The sequence below is a fragment of the Gasterosteus aculeatus genome, chromosome X (assembly GCF_964276395.1).
Source record: "Gasterosteus aculeatus chromosome X, fGasAcu3.hap1.1, whole genome shotgun sequence".
Classification (NCBI taxonomy): Eukaryota; Metazoa; Chordata; class Actinopteri; order Perciformes; family Gasterosteidae; genus Gasterosteus; species Gasterosteus aculeatus.
This window is the reverse complement of record NC_135698.1, coordinates 18,150,497-18,168,703: the sequence shown is the minus strand read 5'-3', so window position 1 is coordinate 18,168,703 and position 18,207 is coordinate 18,150,497. Positions and strand designations below refer to the sequence as shown.

The following is an 18,207-nucleotide window of genomic DNA, read 5'->3' as shown; positions in this document are numbered from 1 at the left end:
TTCATCTTCTTGCTGTTCGTGCACAGCCTTTAAAGAAGGTTTAAAGAGAAAAGGAAAGGCGTTCATTCCATTGTGCCCAACGGCTATAACACCACTCATGTCTAAGTGGATTACTCTGAGAAAAGCACTTGTTGGGAGAAGATGCATGCAGTCTTAGAAGGGTTCTAATCTAGACTGCAGAGCAGTCGGCCGCTGCCAACGAGGGTAACTGACGATTAAGGTCAGACTGCAGCACAGCGGACTGATAGCAAGACTAATAAATGGCAAGCATCGCACACAGCGCCATCTTTCAAATGTGCCACCGGGGGTTTTGGTCGCTCATCACAGTCTTAAAACTGATGAATGAACCTGACCATTCTGGTCTGGAGGATCGTATGCTTGATAATTTATTTTTACTAAAGGAATGTGTAGGCTGTTGGGAAGATTTGGCTCATACAAACTGAGTTATTGTAAGCCTGCCTTAATGCACACTTGAGTAGACCTGGAGCTGCTGGTCTCTCTCTCTGACCCTCCTGTATCAGGACCAGGTTCTGCTGATCAGGCCGTTAGTGCTTGCAGCCAATCATGGGCGCTGAAGACCGAGACTGAACATGTGGGACTTCTTGCCTTTCAAAAGCAAAGGGGGAGCGGACAGTCAAACGTAAGCAGCCGAACACATTTAAATGTACTTGAACGTTGTTTGCTCACTTGGAATATGTTAAACCTCCAAGTTCTTCTCGGGAAGGAAAGGTAGGCACGCTTTTTTGTCTTTGTGATAATGGCATAATTGGCACATTATTACCAAACATGCTCCTGTATTTTAAATGATTTTATTTGCATTTACAATAATGTAGATGTTGAGACAAAGGGAAGCAAATAAGACTAATTGCGAAGAAACTAATGACAGGAATGTGTTAGTAAATGTGAAATGCAGAGGTACTAAGTAGGTCACATATGTGTTTAATTGTGTCAGTCACAGTGAAGGAAGCAGACTCTTGGTTGCTGATGAAAAAGTGGCAGAGAACAAAAAACATGGTGAGTTTAACAAGCCCCAAATATCCTTCTCCTATTCGTGTAATACTGATGTAACATATATTATTGGATACAATTTAGGGTAAGAAGTTCTTTGCGTTAAAAGCCAATAAAGCTCTTATTTTTAGAGCCAATTAAATGAACGGTTTGACCAGAATATGTGTTGAAATCAGCGGCAGTCTCAGCTCCGCGGTTAGTTTACTTTGTTTGGGCGGACAGAAGGAACTAATCAGTGGTGTAACGAGAGGATCTTTTGATTGACAGCTTCTCTCATTAACCCGACAGGAGACTGAGCGCCAGCAGTGGACAGGGAGCCAAACTGATGAGGACAGTGACTCAGATGAGATTCTGTGCGGAATCGCTGTGAGCTTTCCTTCGTGGTGGTTGGAATGTTATTTTAGCACAATCCTAAACCAACATTTGCACACTTGAGGAAGGACACCTGCATACAGAAATGGTTGCATAAGAGGTTTTCATGAAGAAGTCATCATATGGTCATTGCAGAGGGGAGGGGCAATGGGACCCGGTTTGCGGGTTGTGGAGCAAAATATGAGCTCAGCCATACTTGAAACTAGAATATATTTAAAACATTGTTTATACGTCTTTAATATATGTGGTACCAGCTGTAAGTACTTTTAGTCACGTTTTTATCATGCATCTGGCGATAATATTACATAGTACACATGACAAACAAATCGATTATACTCAATTTATTATAAATCATTACACTCAAACGATCCTCAGTGTTACATAACATGTAGCTAGCTCTTTATAAACTTATACTATTCCTTTACATGCACATACATTCAGACGTGTGTTGCTTGATGAATCCTGGCTTATAGACTTCATGACAATATTGATACATTTATAAATTGATCAATGCATTTATATAATACATTTTTGTATATGTATTGTAATGTATTTGAATTACATATCAAGCTACTCAGATATCACGTAAATACAGTTGACAAGTGCAGTAACAAACGATTAAATGTTCCGATAACAGATAACTAGAGGTCGACAGACTTAAAGTGTCCCCCTTCAACCATCTTCTCAGCCGTGGTTGTAAAAATGATGTGACTGGTTTGATCCCTCAGCCCCCCTGTGGTGTTGAGCTGATCGGACCATAAGGTAAGTTTGTGGCTGTTGGTCTCTGCAGGAGAGCTGCCCCACCGACCTGACTCACCACCCTCAGCTTGAGACTGACATGGAGGCGGTCAGGACTTTGTATTCAGACTCCGCAGCCTCCATCAGGTCAGAACAACTTGTCCTCTTCCTGATCTTAACAGGATCGCTACGGCTTTTATACGTTGTTACATTTCCACTTCCCTTTCTTCTTTTAGGGAGTATGGGTCAATTGACGATGTGGATGTTGACTTAAACATAAATGCCAACGTTTTGGATGTAAGTTTAATACAAATTAAATGAATAAAATCCTAGTCAACTATGTCATTAGTTTATCTAGTCGGCAGATCTGTAAAACTGAGATTAATGTGAAAGCCAAACCTGAGATGTGCTCATTGGTTTGTTGGACATAAATTATTCAGTATGTAAAAAGCATAACGAACAACTAATCAAATGAGGACATCTTAGTTGTTACTCAATCTATATGCAATACATTGACACGATTTCTGTGGTGGCATCTTATTGTACTATCACTATGACTGCTCTGTTTGGGGTTCACAGGAGGAAGTGGCCATGGCCTGGAGCATTGACCAATCACAGCCCATCGTTATCCGCCTGAGCTTTTCTCCGTCCCAGTATCTCGACGGACCTGGTGCGCGTCAACCACACAGCTGCCAACCCGACTTAAAGTCACTAAGTTAATGTGACACCAGATTAAGTGATGTTTCTCCCCACAGCGCCTTCTGTCAAAGTCTTTCAACCATCTAACACCCATAACTTCAGCCTCAGGAAACAATTACAGAAGTGAGTGTTAATACTGTAATTTTCAGGCTTCCCTCCACATTATTACAGATGTTGCTTTGTGGATAGCAAACATGTTTTTACCAATATGGATGAGGGCCTGTTAACAGTATGGTATTTATAGTATATGGACTAACTCTTCATTTCTTTCCCTCAGTGTTGTCACAGTCTTCTTGTCTCGCGAGTGGAAACATCTGACCAATGAGAACGTTACTGTCCGACAGAAGAGAAGACACAGCTGGTTCAGGCCAAGTGCAAACATCAAGAAATTTCGGGCAAGACTTAGCATCTGGCTCCCGCCATCCAAGTATGTGACAATCCAATGAATCCAGCAGTTTTGTTGCCGATTCAGTCTGAAGCCTCCTCCATTCACTACTTCCTCACTCACCGTGAGCAGGTCCAGTGGGCTACAGGAACCCGCTCTGAAAGCCAGGGTCATTTCGCCAGCGATGAACCGCTTCACTAATCACACAACGTCCTATGCCATCAAGAATCCCACAGGAGAGCTCTTAACCTACACACCCAGCGGAAAGGTGAATGCAAAAAACGCCTCTGTCAATTTCACCCTGAAAGTTTATGTTTGCTGCACTGTGTGCAACATGTTTTCCAAGTCTTGGTCTCCTCTGTTTTACTCAATATGTTTTGTGTTTGGGTCCCTTCTTCCACAGAGGGTGGCGGTGTCGGCAGTCAAGTCATCCGCACAGCTTAGTAGCAAACAGCTGATGGAGCTGCTTTTCTCCTCCAAGGCCATCAGGCACTGTAAGACCACCCCACCTCTGCAGCATGGCTTCTTGGTACAGGTAAAGAATGGGAGCACAAGTACTGTCATTGGCTGTGATTCTGCACCCATCATCCTGCTTGTGCGGATAACTAACGGTTATAATGGGATTTTTTTTTTCCAAGTCCACAATTTGTATTTCAGGTTTAGCAGTAAGATGGAATGCAAGCAAAGTCCATAATGCCGTCTTTCATTGTGTTCCCAGATAATGAGGTATGCTGAGCAGAGACTCCCCACGCTTAATGAATACTGTGTTGTCTGTGATGAGCGACATGTGTTTCAGAATGGCCCTTTGTTAAAGGTACACTCCTACAGACGATCTATTGAGTGAAAACCAAACAAACGCAGATGTTGACTGTTAATACATTATCACTTTTATGTGTGTTTGTGTGTTTGTAGCCAGCAGTTTGCACCAGGGAGCTTTGCGTCTTCTCCTTTTATACGTTGGGTGTTATGTCTGAAGCTACGGAGGAGGTTGCCACCGGTGCAGAGGTTTGTACCCAACATACAGACTTTTAAAGGGTAGTCATGGTGATCATTATATAAGATTGATGTGTTGCAGTAATGGCTGTTCTACAGGTCGTTGACCTGCTGGTTGCCATGTGCAGAGCTGCTCTTCAGTCTTCACGCAAGAGCATCATATTTAAACCGTTCCCCTCTGTTGTTGATCCGTGCAACCCCAAAGCCCTGGCCTTTAGCCCAAAGGTATTAGCTGTACTAACTTGTAATGACTTGATTTGTTATGAACTATACAATTTGTCATATCTATTTTAACCTGAAGGACTGATCCATTGTTCTGCTTTGGCAGAGAAAGAGCTACGACAGGATGCAAAAAGCGCTGGACGGTGTTTTGTTAATCAGGAGGATGTCACAGGTGCCTCACTTGAAATAAATCCCACTTTGTTTCTAAATACAGAACTTCTCTTGTGAGAATAATCTGAAAGCGGGTGAATGTTTCCTTAACAACTGCATTAATAGAAGGGTTGAACTATATTGTTATATGCAGGGTCCTTATTCTGAAATAAAAATGCAGATGGACAAGATAGACCCTCTGGCTTATCCCTTACTACAGTGGTAAGTTTCTCAATCTAAAAATATTTTCTGATATGACATCAAATCTAAAGGTTTCTTAAATTCATACCCATACCCATTCAACAGGATTTTAGCAAGCAACAGATCCCACATTGTCAAGCTTCCACTGAATGGGGTATGATAGAGTTCAGTTCAAATCTGCAGCCAAATATTGCATCACAAGCTGTGTTTTATGCTCTTTAATTGTATTTTGTCTGTGCTCTTTTGGCCTCTTTTTTCCACATTAGCAACTTAAGTTCATGCACACACCCCATCAGTTCCTGTTGATCAGCAGCCCTCCATGCAAAGAAGCTCGTTTTCAAACTGCCAAGAAGCTGCATGGCAGCACTTTTGCTTTCCAGTGAGTCCAAGTCCAAGCTGTGCCACGAATATAAAGCCTTCTAAGAACGCTAAGAACCTCTATTTTTTGTCATCCTTCAGTGGTTCCCACATCGAAAACTGGCATTCTATTTTGAGAAATGGACTGATTAATGCATCTTATACAAAATTACAGGTACGGTGGGAAAAGGGGGGGTTGATATTCCTTGAGCTAAATTCAAATTGGTCTTTAGACTGAATGCAATTTTACTGTGATTTTAACAGACTTTGCAGTTTATCTTGTTAATCTTGGATTAAGTGTCCAGCTAAACCTGTTAGATTTGTAAATTAAATAATACATTTGTGTTCACATTGTATCATGTTTAAGCTTCATGGAGCTGCATATGGCAAAGGAATCTATCTTAGTCCTATCTCGGGCATATCATTTGGATACTCTGGTACGAATGCACAATTACAATTATTTTCAGAGAAAATGTACAATTATTCATTGATATTAGCATGTTTTCCTTTTAAACGGATCCTTCCTGTTTGAGCAGAGATGGGTAAAGGGCGACACCAAATGCCCACCAAAGAAGAACTCATGAATAAACCCAACCAACCACAGGAGCAGCAAGGGCAAGCCAGGTTTCTGCAAAACACCAATCTAAACTGCATCGCTCTCTGTGAAGGTACATTTAAGATGCAGATGCATGTGATATGATAACAATATCATTTATGATTGAGTTTCATAGAAGTTGTTTGCGTCTTTTGGCAGTTGTAACTTCAAAAGACCTTCAAAAACACAAGGACATTTGGGTGTGTCCTGTATCCGACCACGTGTGCACACGTTTCCTCTTTGTGTGAGTACTACATGAAGCAGTCAGGACAGGACGGCTGGAGAATCTCACTGTAATGACACATTACCGGATGCTTGGGTCTTTCTTAGATATGAGAACGGCCAGGTAGGAGACGTCCACATCGACACGCAGGAACCCAGGATCCACGAGGACATCTTACAATCGATTGCTATAAACTGTGCAGAGAACTCTAAAAATGATTTATGATATAAACATCAGGTTGACTGTATATTTCACATTTTTTTTAAACAAACTGCAAATAGATTTGTTTCTTTGTGGTTAAACATGGCGTATGGTTTGAGAAGTTAATATAAAAACAATGCTTTACGTTCCGCTCATTAGCTTTTGTTCGAATGATTTAAGAAACAATAACTAGACAATACCACCACTAAATTGAAGTGGGCATCTCTTCTGATAATATTTGAAGGATTGTTTCCTATCTTGTTTTTTGCCTTATATCTTATTTTTACTGTCTGGGGTCATTTAAATGTGTGTCATCTTCGTCATCTGTTTTGTACGTTTTGTACCATGCAATTTTATTTTCAAACAAAGATTTTCAATATCTAATTTTGTTCAACAGATCAAATATTTTACTTCTGCAGCTCCAAGGGCCACTTTGTTATTGATGTATTACTGGTTTTGTACCACAAGATGGAACTGTAACCAGCAACTGTAAAAGCAACTACCAAGGTCAAATAAAAAAATATGCTTTTTATGGCACACGCTGTGTCTCCGGTTCCACATTTATTTCATCCAAATATTTTTACAAATACTTGCATAATTTGAATCCACTAATGGACCGTAAACATGCATTTTCCTCTCATTTATGGGCAGTGGTTTATTCTCCTGGGAACCAATTGTATTCTGTTCCACTGAGAAGCATATTGTGTGCTCATTGTTCAATTCAGTGGTATAATGGGGTGAATCCCATCCTGTGAGGCAGAAATGCCCCTTTACAACAGTATAGTGGTTCCATATGAGCCCAACAGCTGCCTCCTGACCTCCTCCCTCGACTCTTCTTCTCTAAAGGAGGTGTCTAGGAAAACATCTTTGTTTGCATCTGGATACAAAATATATTCTTATAGTCTCTGGTTTAATGCATGTTCGGACAAAAAAGTTGTAGCTCCAAGAATGTCCTCAGAATTGTCATTGACTGAAAAGAGGCACAAATGAGGCAGTAAGCATTTTCTGGGTCAGCCCAGCAGGCGATGGACTGAAGGGAGGAGAACTGTAAAGTTACTGTGATAGCCCAAAGGAAGGCACTTTTTAAGGACCATATGGCTCTCTGATGAGTGCAGAGGAAGACGGATATATTGACTTATATTTAATTTATAGTATCGTCCCCCCCCAGTTTGGTGCTATATCGACAAAAAGCCACATTACGAATATAAACAATTAACCCCAATTCAGTTCAAACAGAGAGCCGTTCCAAACAAACGGCTGTTTGAACTTCACGCCTTATTAAATCTCATTGACTCATGTTAATTCATCCATATAATTCAAGCATTCACATGGACACATAAGATCTCAGAGCCCTTTAGTATTAAACAAAAGATACCGCCCCAAAACAAAGTACAATGAGATGGAAATGACTAAATGTTGCATGTGCCTTTAAGAGCACTTTGTCCCAGTCTACATGTCTCTCTCTGAGCCTCATATGTGTTGTTTGGCATCAGCTGTCCTCAGTGCTGAATGGAGCAAGGACATCCTTTCCTTCACATCAATGGGATTAGAGGAAGAAATACCCTCTTCATTCTGCAGGCAGACATCTCAGTGCTCAGAAGACAAAATGGAAATGCGAAGCGAGAGAAGATCAGGATAAATTACTTTTTTTTAATTCCACTGCTTATCAGTTTGTAGTTTCTAGATTAACAAGAAACGTGTTTCTGATCTCAAGGGGGCTAAGCAATAACCGGAGACGGCAGCAATGAGTGAACACAGGCCGAAGAGTTTAAATTCTACAAGCAGCACTGTGATGGAGCTGCAGTCTGCTTCGTTCGACCCAAGCGTCCCTTCTCCAAAAGTTGACCGGAGCAACTCCAGGATAGTGAGCCGCACAGAGGACAGCGGTCCCTACCCGATTCCCGGCCTGGCAGCAGACTTCCTGCACATGCGAGTGAAAGAAGGGAGCAAGATCCGCAATTTGCTGCAGTTTGCAACGGCCCGCATGCAAGAGGAGGGGAGAGACAGCAGTGGGGCGTCGATGAGACAAGTGGTCTTCACTGGCTCGGGAAGAGGAATCACCAAGACCATCACATGTGTGGAGATTCTGAAACGTAGAGTAGGAGACCTCCACCAGGTGTCCAAGCTCTACTACAAGACCGTGAATGAGGTGTGGGAGAGTCCACAACAGGGAGCAGCAGGTATTACCCTGCAGAGGACCGTTCCTGCTGTCTGCATCCTGCTCTCTAAAGATCCTCTGGATCCCCAGGAGCCTGGATATCAACCCCCGCAGATGCTGAGTGTTTCCACAGAGGATGCAGAGCGACATGGAGGTCTGCTCAGGCCAGCTCACAGTCCCTCCTCACAGCAGGCCGATAAGCGAGTCTGTCTGGATGGCTCAAATGACTGATTGTAATCCATGAACCTCTCGAGAAATGTTTCCATGAAAGTCTGAGTAGAGCACATAAAAGATTAATATTAATAAATACTTTAAGTCTTATATATTATATTACTAGATTTGGATACTGGTTTGTGTTACTTTTCTGTTTGGAGGGAAATTTTGCAATGTCATGTAGTGAATTACAATGTTTTGATTGAGGATTTATTTTTATAATAATGCTGTCCCTTTTTACGGCTATAACATCACTGCAATACATTAACCGCATTTTAGTTTTGTTCTGTGCTGGGGAGTGTGTACACATCATTCATTTGAATAAAATCCCCCAAAGTAAGGGGCAATTTAAACTTCTAATTCTGTACATTTTAACAGACACAGAACTATTTTATTTGCATTATGCAATTCATTTTTATCTAAGCGTATTGTGGTTTGGGGTTCAAAACTGTCCTCTAAAACATGTCCTCTGGCTGACCTTATTTTTTTTGTTAAATAATGCAATTCAACACAGTAAAATGAAAAAAGGTCGTACCCGGCACAATAGGCTTTTGAACTCTTACTCAGATTCTCTCATTTTCATCCTGACAGTAATATCTGACATTCCTGTAGGCTCTGGTGTGTGTGTGCTACAAACTATTGGGATCACAGGTAAGATAATTATAGCCCATTTGATATACATTTATATAGAAATATGCTTTGGCTACTGAGCTTTTCACTGAAAATGATAATGTATGTATGTATGAGCTTGTTGATCCTGTTTTTCATTTGGGGCATATCCTACTAAAATAACATATATGCAACATTTTTCATAGGCATGGCACTTCGTTGCAAACATATGATGACGCGCTGCAGATTGCACATGCGCAGAACAGGCTCGCGTACGTGACGGTCTAGCCACCGAGAACCGGCTTCCTCTTTCAAAATCTCACCGGTTCGTGTCGTGTAGTTGGCTGCCCCACATCATGTTCAGCGCCGCCGTCCGACTCTCTGTCTCCGGTGTCCGGAGTTTAAGCCGTACGCAACCGGGATGTAAAGGTATTTGTGCAAATATTAATAAAATTCTGTTATTTGGTCTCTCCTGAAACTGGCCGGGCGAAGTTGAAACGGAAACCCTGTGCGGCTGTCGGCACATTGCGGTGCCTGCTAGCGTTAGCTAATATTAGCTTAGTGGCTAGTGTGGCTATCACGTACAATTGCAACAACTGTTAAACGTGTTGACGTTTTAGTCAAAGGATGTTGGCTTCTTATCAATAATACTTCCTCTCATAAACTCTGCATGTGTGCGGTACTGACGCTGGAGCTCGCCGTGTCTTGTGTCCTTGCCATGACCCAGTCCACGGGCTCCGACTGGGGCCTGTGTTTCTACTGATGATGCTAGTTTCTAATATACTATCGTTAAATAGGTTAGCATCGTGTTCAGCAAACCAACTGCTGGTCGCCAATGTGTTCTTAAGAAGTTAATTTGGTACAAGAACAGGAAACGCGTAACGTTATTCATTAGCTAGTTGAGGCTATGCTGCGCTGTCTTTATCTGTCAGGGATGTTCGCGTCCAACGTTAGCTTTATTATTACAAATTCAGCTGAACGTTACGTAAACCAAATACTAACGTTAGTCATCTGATTCCCACCTCCTCCTCGGTATATATTACAAGAGCCATAACTTTTGATAGAAACTCCCTGCTTGCCGGAGTGAATTCCTGCAGGTTGGTACTGTAGGTAACGTTAGGTCGTATCAGGACCTTGGAAATGACATTTGTCCTCCTCGCCCACTTGACTCGCTGTAGACATCACACCCGTAACCGTGTTTGCCCTTCTACGTTACCAAACACTAGCTTCCATTGAAGTGCTACATTCTATTGCTGAATCGGTCGTCAGACTAAAAGTGGTTTCCTCTTTCAGCTTTATTGGCCTCGCGGTGTTACTCTCATGGGAAGCAGGAGACGGATGAGGAGTTTGATGCCCGCTGGGTCACCTATTTCAACAAGCAAGACATTGACTCATGGGAGCTGAGAAAAGGTACGTTTATGGGTGACAGACGGGGAAAACTCGAGGACGTAAAGACTCAATACAAACGTTCTGTTACCTTTTCTATTTAACGAGTAAAATGCTCAATTATGAATGGGACAGTTGTGCAGCGTTTTGAGTTTCATGTTTGATAAAACTCCCAGAAGTTACATTCATTAAAGTTTGTTTTAGATGGTATGGTTTTTAGTATGGCACATGATAAAGGAAAGTACAACAATTCCATCTGTTCTCCCATTTAAAAGCTGCAATTGTTTTTCTCACAGGGTGGAACACATTGATTGGTTACGATCTGGTACCCGAGCCAAAGATTCTCGAGGCAGCACTGAGAGCCTGTCGGAGGTTAGATGACTTGGCCAGCGCTGTTCGAATTTTGGAAGCTGTGAAGGTGAGCGAGGGGAAGACCTCATGGTAGTATTTGGTAATCTGCTCGTTATAAGTTAATGATTAATTGGTTGTAACTGTTGTTCTCTTCAGGATAAAGCCGGCCCACATAAAGACATCTACCCATATCTGATCCAAGAGCTTAAGCCAACGTTGGAAGAGCTCAGCATCCCTACACCCGAAGAGCTGGGCATCGACAAAGTATAGATGAAAAGGTAATTCTGTTCAGTCATGTATGTTGTCCCCACATCAAGTTTGTCATACGAGCACAATCTTAAGTTTTTTATTTTTTTATTTTGTCTTTTACAGACCAAATGGCGGTGGGGATCTCCTGGACACGGAACCCTTTTACTCAACTGTTTGCCTCATAAAATGCGTGTGATATTTAATTTGGCCTTTATTACGTTCTTTTGCTTGTAAAATATTGATGAACATGATAAAGGGAAGAATCTTTTGAGTGTATTTTGGGTAATTTTAAATAGTTTGAATCCTTATTGACGCAATACAACAAATGTATTTTAAGTTGCTAAAATGGAAAGCGGAGTGTCACTTGTTTGGTTCTTGTCTTGCCGACCGTGTGTCTGAATAGTCTTGAATCACATTTTGCCACCAGGGAGCAGCGTTTTCACTTGAATGTAAAAATCATTTTACTGTATTTAATTGATTACATCTGTTTTTCATTTCAGGGAAAATGTACATGCTTGTAAAATGAATGTGTTCAATACTTTCAACACATAAACGGAATATTCCCACAAGAGATACTAAATATGAAACATTTTTGAATAAGGGATTGGATGCAATACAAGAAATTTTGATGTTACCAAAATTATGCTTTTTCTAAAAAAAGTTCGCTCGATGCTGAATTTATTATTCTGCAGAAAAGGAGGTTGTGTGGAGGTTCTTGCTCGTCAGCGGAGAAAAAAATACTCTTCCTTTGAGTTTATTTGCCATTGTACTGGCAATAAATCCTGGTTTCGGCGATTCAGCAAAGATCGCCTGGCATCAATCATCCCGTTAATTTGAGGTGGCTAACTGGACATTTGATCTGCTTAGTTGAACCACGTTCGAGGAACGGGGTCCTGGACTGCCAGACATTGTCTCCTTAATGATCCCAACATGAGGATCAGTTTACTGAGTTACACTTACTGAGGAACATTGGGTTACTAGTTTGAAGCTCTTTCCGTTAAATATTTTAACAAAGCTCTTTGAACCAACACGTGTTCTAGCCATCCTAAAGACAATACCTTCAGCTAGGACTCCACAGGCTGACATTCGAACTCGAAGCTTACATCACTTCAATAAAATGTAGACAATCCAAAAGGCTGAGAACACATGTGAAACACCTTGAGTGTACCTACCAGCTGGAACCTCTTGCTAAAGCATTAGAAAGGCTAGATGAATTAAGAACCATAAGCTCTGCTGTGAAGAAACCGTGTCTAGTCCAGCAGTGATGTGTCCACTGTGGACGAACACTCGTGATGGTGCTGCAGCATCTGGTCCGTGGTGGCATGTCTTTGTTAAGAAATGATCCAGTATCAAAGATAAAGAACAGGTGCTCAATGGTTCATTGTAAAGTAAAAATATTGTTTAGAAAAAAAAGGTAGAGATAAAAAATACATTTTTATTTTTCTACACTGATGCAGTTTAAGTACAGGTTAAAATGTCATGACGTTAAACACAAAGTAAAATAAATTAAAATATGGCCGCAAATAAAAGGTTTGATAGCAAAATAAAATGTTAACTCTTAAAAAGAAGAAATCTGGCAATAAACACAAAAACAGCATGAGCTTTGGTTAGTTTAAGTATTGAGCGGTTAAGTCAAAGATCAAAGGTCAGGTAGATGCTGTCGCCACCTCTGACCTTCACCAGCTGAGTCTGCTGTAGCTCCGGCATGCTGCGTTCCTGGCAAAACCTCGATAACCAAATCTTCACCCGACGACGACGACGACACACGACCCTGAAGAGAAAGACGCTTTCAATTTAAAAAAACTTCACTTTTTGCTACCGGAGGACCAGTGGAGGGACTTTTACAGATACTGGCTCTAAGAAATCACCAATCCATAAGCACCAAAATATTTCTGAAATACAGAAGCTATTGAAATATTAATGTCTGTTAAGGTGCTTTTACCACAGTGGGTCTTTCCCAACCCCTTGACGGCCTGACCCTAAGAGCAGTATTAAATTATGTATTCATGTGTTGAAACCAAATTTTTATCCCTTGGCTCAACTTTGTCAGCTGTTCTGATTAAAGTTAAAGCGATCAAATATTAGAACATTTGTTTGAGGGGCACGAGCAGAGTGTTTTAAACTCCAGCGCTTCCAAAACATTGGATATTGAAAAGAGCGGATGCTTCGTGCCTTGTAGCGGGGAACCTTGGCGTGTTTTCTGGCTGACGTCGTCACAACAGACGGCCGTGAGTGGAACCGGGACACGTGGCTCCTCTCGGCGTCGGAGGGCTCGCCGCCACAGCCGGACTCATAAAACCTCTGCAGACAAAGGGAACTGGTCACGTTTTACTGCTCAGGGTGGAGGCTGAAAGCGCGCACGGGGGGGGGGGGGGGGGGGGGGGGTAAACCGACGCCTACCTTGCACTGATGGGTCGTCTGTGCCATGAGGCCTGCAAGGGCTGCAAAGACATCGTCGAGCTCTGTGTGGGCTCTCTGCAAAATGTTAAATGCAATAGAAGTGAGACACAGAATCGAGGTTGAGATCCAAATATGTACATTCGTTACGACGGGGTGGATGTACACGGAAAGCACCTTGACGGGGATCTGGGAGTCTTCGTCGGTCGTACTGGGGGTCTGGGACACTCCCGTGCTCGTCCAGTCTACACGGCGCCTGGAGGCCCGCTGCAGCACTTCCTGTCCCAAACTGGCAGAGCGACGCAGAGAGGACTCCAGCCAGGCTTGGTTAGCCATGAAGAGGTCCAGTTAAACTCTGGGGTCCTTCACCTGAGTGGAGGAACAAGCAGCGTTCTTTATCCGTTTGAACCGCACAGTACACTAGTGCCAAAGCCAACATGGCAAATATTCATTACATTATATTTGCTGTATTCTAATAGGGATATGAAATGAACATTTAGAACTATCCATCGATTTACAGAAAGCTTCGAGATCAACTAAAAATAACATTAACTTCATATATGGACAAATGACATTCAATACCAATTAAATATGGATGAACACCTGCTCAAACCAATCATCTGAATTTGATGGTTTCATTCACAAAACCGTATCATAGATTTAACACGAAGAGTACTGGGCGGTAAAACAGCGCATGCGTGAAGATTAACGTCTCCGCCCAAGTTGTAAAGCAGCTCGACTTTTACTCTAAGCAGTTACTTCCTTTCAAAAACAGTCGTCGCGACTCTTCTAATTAGAACACAGAGTCAAACAATTACACGTTCCAATGATCAAATCGTAATCAAAACCCCGAGCGAACAGATAGTTTGTGTGTTTACCTGTGAAACGCACTGACAATTAGTAGGTCAGAGGAGAAAAGAACACATCGGCTCTCGTGGGGTTCCTTCATTCGGCTCGCTGCTTGTCACAATACTCATGAAGCGCGTGGTGCCTTCAAGTGACAGGACTGTAAACCCCGCCCCGCAACTCTACCGGAATGCTAACCTGTCATCAGCTCTGTGCAGATTGTATCCGTCATAGATATGGTATCCGTGTCCTCCAGAGCCGGCGTCATCATTCATCGACCGACTGCGTCACAGCAGCTGCGACTCGTCCGTCGCATTCAGTCGGATAAACAAAAGGGACTCCACAGTGTGTGATCAGTCTCACTTTAAAATGCACATATTTAAAATGTTAACAATTAGATACATTTGAAAAAAATCAGAAATTCTTATACATGTACAATGTAATTATGTAAAAACATTTATTTTAAATTAAAATGACCTAATCTTCACGTAGTATCAATGCCGCACTTGAATAATTATGTTGTATGAATTAATGTATAGTACAGCTTTTTGATATTTCTTTCTGTACTCAAGACACCCATTGTCCCGGAAGACGGATCCCTCTGACGTTCTCCCTAAAGACTGCGGTCAACTCCGCAGACACTTGAATTTTAGTGCACGTATATGCAGAGATTTACGGTATTAAACAAGTAATCGGGAAAGATTCTGGACAATGAAGTATGTGTGTTCAAGACCTTTATGACTACTCTGTACAGTAAAAGTATTCTTTTTTTGTACAAAAGTTCGATAATTATCCTGTACATCAGAAATTTCTGAAAGTTGTAACTGCAAATACTTCAATAATTCCAGTTAGTAAGACTAACATACAAGCAGTAGAAGATTTTGCTCTCTGCTACATTTATCGTTAAAAGGCTTTTACGGTCAACCACAGCGGGTTGAGTCTAGCACTGCAGAATAAGTAATACATTTGGGGCACACGACAATTTGAAAATATGGTCAACTTGCACGTAGTTTAACATGCAACACATAACTGACTTTGTTTTAAGCTCAAGCTTCAAACGCAGCACAAATCCCAACCACCATATTTTTAAGTATTTAAGTCAGACATGACAATTATGTAGTTCCATTTATACAGTTTATTTTTGCAAAAACACACCGACAGGAACATTATGCCATCAGCACACAGGCTCCTCCCACTGCCTTGATCTTCTCCTCAGCCCGTCTGCTGAAGAACTTTGCCTTGACGATCACAGGCTGTTTGGGCAGCTTGCCTTTGCCCAGGACTTTGTAGTAGCCCTGCAAATAACAAAATAAACAATTAGCCCAATAACCATAGAACGTTTACCCAACAAGCCCAGCATTTTATGGATCCATCACTATTATCCCACATTATCCACAGCAGCAAATCAATCCCACTTAATGAACATGTATGCAAGACACTATATACAAAGTAGTTAGGAATTTCTGAATCAGTGAGATATTAAATCTACTGTTGGCATTTTTACTGCCAAGTTTGGACTCTAGCAACACATTACGTGCGGAAAGAAACATACCAACGATAATATACGAAACTAGATTTGTCACTATCCAAGCTCAAGGTTTATGCATGGTTAAATTTACTTTGACAATCATTCCTTTGTGGATCAAATAAGAGTTCTGGCTTATATCAGATGACAACAGTTTAGGCCATACAGAGGGAGGTTATAGATATGTTGATCCAAAAAAAAAAAAAAAGGACCAGTAAATTTGTTTTTATTTAAGCGTGTTCAACTCCAAAGCTTAGTTTAAAACAATTATCTTTCAAGCATGTCTCAAATACCAGTTTTTTCCTACAGCCGTTTATATCACAAGATACAATTTTGTATGCAGATACTTTGTCTTAAAAAAAATAAAAATACTAATCAACATTTAAGCTAATACATTGGATACGGTTCGCACATCAGCTTATGGATCTGACGTTGAGGACTCTGAAACGGGCCTCAACTCCCTCCGTTTAAAGATGGGGCTGGAGACAAAACTACTAGTCGGTGACAACGGCCAGTACTTACGGCGTGCACAGCATCGATGATGGGTGCAGGTCCGTCGGGCTTCTTGCTGTGGTTGATCCTGGTCTGCTCGGACACCAGTGTCCACAGCTTGTCCAGGTTGATGGTGGGGCAGTGGGTGGCACTCCTCTTCAGATGGTAATGCCTCATACCCACCTTGCCGAAGTACCCAGGATGGCTGAAAAGTCACAAGGAGGAAAGACAAAAATGAGCTTAAAGCAGTGTTGGGAAAGGTTAAGACTTGACTTAGCAGTGGTGGCAACATGCAGTCAGTGATATCAAGCAGTTTGTAACTGACCATGTGGGTGACTGCCCTACGAAAAAGGGCCAGTCGGTGAATAGGAGCAGTCTTCAATCTAAGAGTACTCTAGCACACCAAGCCAATGAGTTATGTCAAGGTGAGACTCTAGTCTCTATAGCAAAACTACTGAACAGATACGCAACATGAGGCAAAAGGAAAACAGAAAATTAACATCACTGTGTAACGCATCAGAAACCTGTCAGGCGAACCATTTTCTCTATCTTACTGATAGTTTTCTGGTTAAAGTGTATACAGTCCAACAATTTACGGGCTCATTATGCACACAGATAGTGTCTCCATCACAATAAGCAGAACATCAGTTCATGCAGCACTTACTATTTGTCGAAGTTGATTCTGTGGTGATGCATACCACCAGCATTACCACGACCTCCAGGATGCTTTCTGTGCTTGCCTGTGGAAGTTGGATAAATTGGAGTTTAACCATGTGTCGCGCCCACAGTGAGACAAACGGAAGCTATGGAGATCACCTTTAAAATACAGGCCATGTGATCACTTACCAATGCGACCATGTCCGTGGCTGACGTGCCCTCGGAGCTTCCTAGTCTTGGTCTTCTTGGTGGGCTGTAAGGGAAATATTTGGTATCGATTAGAAGAAGTACAGAGCGTCAACAATCGTGCTTCGATCGTTGCTCGTGGGGCCAAGTTAGCTAGCACGTTAAACGGAGGCTAATCACGTCTTACGTTACTTTCATTTTACTTCAGCCTTTGTCGTCAACTTTAAACCGGTAACAGCCAATAACACACTGAAGCAGGCATTGGCATACTGTTACGTTGATTACCTAATACGGAAATTATCAAAACCATGGTCCCTTCGTAAGCGAAGTATGCTGCCTATAGTCACAGAACGCTAATGCTAACGGCGTTAACCGGCCGACTGTTAACTACCACAACGTACTGTTTACAATGTTTTCTCGGGCACTTTCTGCATGTTAAACCCTGACTAAAGCTGTAACATTTTTTCAGAGTACAGCAGTTTTAAGTACGCGGGTACGACGTGTAATTATAGAGAGAGTATGCTGGCTGGGTGATGCAGGCCGACGAGCGCCCAGATCAATGGTTATTTGCTCACAATATCCTATAATGTTAATATCACGGGCAAAACAACCCAGTAATTAACCGCAGGTGCCGGCTAAATGATAAATTGCCACCGGATGATAGTTTGCTGTAAGAATCAACAAGGATGGGCATAGATTTAGATGCATTTCAGAGCAGGCGGATACATGACGGCACCTACCATCTTGGAGGCTAGTTGAAAGAGGGACGGGATTCGTAAACCACGCGGTTTTGTGCGAGATTTGGCTCCTGGCGAGAGGACAAGTGCAAATTAACCCACAGCGACGCCTAGCGATGGAAGACAAAAAAACTCCTATACGCAGTGTTATTATAGATTATTTGAAAAATATAAAAAATAAAATATTTATAATAAATACATGTAATATAGGTGTGAGTTGCCTATAAAGTACATGGAAGTAAAGTACATCTTTTTGT

General features: G+C 41.9%; 5 protein-coding genes and 1 non-coding gene across 11 annotated transcripts; 3 read left to right on the top strand and 3 right to left on the bottom strand.

Moving 5' to 3' along the window:
• The first annotated feature begins 181 nt into the window (after nt 1–181).
• LOC120809285 (protein mono-ADP-ribosyltransferase PARP6) lies at nt 182–6,681 on the top strand. Of its 5 annotated transcripts, none has more exons than XM_040162984.2 (22): nt 182–640; nt 953–1,014; nt 1,297–1,374; nt 2,171–2,265; nt 2,355–2,415; nt 2,698–2,788; nt 2,874–2,940; nt 3,095–3,244; nt 3,335–3,470; nt 3,606–3,737; nt 3,921–4,016; nt 4,115–4,207; nt 4,295–4,420; nt 4,524–4,589; nt 4,722–4,789; nt 4,874–4,922; nt 5,035–5,147; nt 5,228–5,300; nt 5,493–5,562; nt 5,662–5,793; nt 5,880–5,964; nt 6,051–6,681. In XM_040162984.2, exons 2-22 carry the CDS (start codon nt 985–987, stop codon nt 6,166–6,168), a joined length of 1,929 nt encoding a protein of 642 aa, XP_040018918.2. In that variant the 5' UTR covers nt 182–640; nt 953–984; the 3' UTR covers nt 6,169–6,681. The 5 variants fall into 5 exon arrangements, with proteins under 5 accessions (XP_040018918.2, XP_040018917.2, XP_077939378.1 ...); XM_040162983.2 differs by having other exon boundaries at nt 182–729; XM_078083252.1 differs by lacking the exon at nt 2,355–2,415 and having other exon boundaries at nt 234–640.
• A 968-nt stretch (nt 6,682–7,649) lies between these two features.
• On the top strand, nt 7,650–8,948 carry LOC120809286 (ribonuclease P protein subunit p25-like protein). Its single transcript, XM_040162985.2, has one exon. The coding sequence runs from the start codon at nt 7,889–7,891 to the stop codon at nt 8,531–8,533; it is 645 nt and encodes a 214-aa protein (XP_040018919.2). The 5' UTR covers nt 7,650–7,888; the 3' UTR covers nt 8,534–8,948.
• A 322-nt stretch (nt 8,949–9,270) lies between these two features.
• LOC120809289 (cytochrome c oxidase subunit 5A, mitochondrial) lies at nt 9,271–11,690 on the top strand. Its single transcript, XM_040162990.2, has 5 exons — nt 9,271–9,553; nt 10,418–10,534; nt 10,807–10,928; nt 11,018–11,139; nt 11,234–11,690. Exons 1-4 carry the CDS (start codon nt 9,481–9,483, stop codon nt 11,129–11,131), a joined length of 426 nt encoding a protein of 141 aa, XP_040018924.1. The 5' UTR covers nt 9,271–9,480; the 3' UTR covers nt 11,132–11,139; nt 11,234–11,690.
• An 835-nt stretch (nt 11,691–12,525) lies between these two features.
• akip1 (A kinase (PRKA) interacting protein 1) lies at nt 12,526–14,690 on the bottom strand. 2 transcript variants are annotated; one of them, XM_040162986.2, is made up of 5 exons: nt 14,386–14,690; nt 13,685–13,876; nt 13,511–13,585; nt 13,283–13,411; nt 12,526–12,881 (listed from the first exon to the last, which is right to left on the bottom strand). In XM_040162986.2, the coding sequence occupies exons 2-5, from the start codon at nt 13,841–13,843 to the stop codon at nt 12,750–12,752; spliced, it is 495 nt and encodes a 164-aa protein (XP_040018920.2). In that variant the 5' UTR covers nt 13,844–13,876; nt 14,386–14,690; the 3' UTR covers nt 12,526–12,749. The 2 variants fall into 2 exon arrangements, with proteins under 2 accessions (XP_040018920.2, XP_040018922.2); XM_040162988.2 differs by having other exon boundaries at nt 14,552–14,685.
• A 780-nt stretch (nt 14,691–15,470) lies between these two features.
• rpl27a (ribosomal protein L27a) lies at nt 15,471–18,066 on the bottom strand. Its single transcript, XM_040162989.2, has 5 exons — nt 17,954–18,066; nt 17,217–17,280; nt 17,035–17,110; nt 16,401–16,575; nt 15,471–15,648 (listed from the first exon to the last, which is right to left on the bottom strand). Exons 1-5 carry the CDS (start codon nt 17,954–17,956, stop codon nt 15,520–15,522), a joined length of 447 nt encoding a protein of 148 aa, XP_040018923.1. The 5' UTR covers nt 17,957–18,066; the 3' UTR covers nt 15,471–15,519.
• Nucleotides 16,683–16,814, bottom strand: LOC120809912 (small nucleolar RNA SNORA3/SNORA45 family). Its single transcript, XR_005710161.1, has one exon. It is a non-coding gene; the product is annotated as a small nucleolar RNA SNORA3/SNORA45 family (small nucleolar RNA).
• Nucleotides 18,067–18,207: the final 141 nt, after the last annotated feature.

Coding starts and splice junctions, on each gene's coding strand:
- LOC120809286 (XM_040162985.2), top strand. CDS start 7,889: ATGAGTGAACACAGGCCGAAGAGTTTAAATTCTACAAGCAGCACTGTG.
- akip1 (XM_040162986.2), bottom strand. CDS start 13,843: ATGGCTAACCAAGCCTGGCTGGAGTCCTCTCTGCGTCGCTCTGCCAGT. Junction 13,586..13,684: donor ACTCCCAGATCCCCGTCAAG/GTGCTTTCCGTG, acceptor AACATTTTGCAG/AGAGCCCACACAGAGCTCGA. Junction 13,412..13,510: donor AGACGACCCATCAGTGCAAG/GTAGGCGTCGGT, acceptor CTTTGTCTGCAG/AGGTTTTATGAGTCCGGCTG.
- LOC120809285 (XM_040162984.2), top strand. CDS start 985: ATGAAAAAGTGGCAGAGAACAAAAAACATG. Junction 4,208..4,294: donor AGGTTGCCACCGGTGCAGAG/GTTTGTACCCAA, acceptor GCTGTTCTACAG/GTCGTTGACCTGCTGGTTGC. Junction 4,421..4,523: donor CCCTGGCCTTTAGCCCAAAG/GTATTAGCTGTA, acceptor CTGCTTTGGCAG/AGAAAGAGCTACGACAGGAT.
- rpl27a (XM_040162989.2), bottom strand. Junction 17,111..17,216: donor CCACGGACATGGTCGCATTG/GTAAGTGATCAC, acceptor CAACTTCCACAG/GCAAGCACAGAAAGCATCCT. Junction 16,576..17,034: donor AGAATCAACTTCGACAAATA/GTAAGTGCTGCA, acceptor GTGACTTTTCAG/CCATCCTGGGTACTTCGGCA.
- LOC120809289 (XM_040162990.2), top strand. CDS start 9,481: ATGTTCAGCGCCGCCGTCCGACTCTCTGTCTCCGGTGTCCGGAGTTTA. Junction 9,554..10,417: donor TACGCAACCGGGATGTAAAG/GTATTTGTGCAA, acceptor TTCCTCTTTCAG/CTTTATTGGCCTCGCGGTGT. Junction 10,929..11,017: donor GAATTTTGGAAGCTGTGAAG/GTGAGCGAGGGG, acceptor TGTTCTCTTCAG/GATAAAGCCGGCCCACATAA.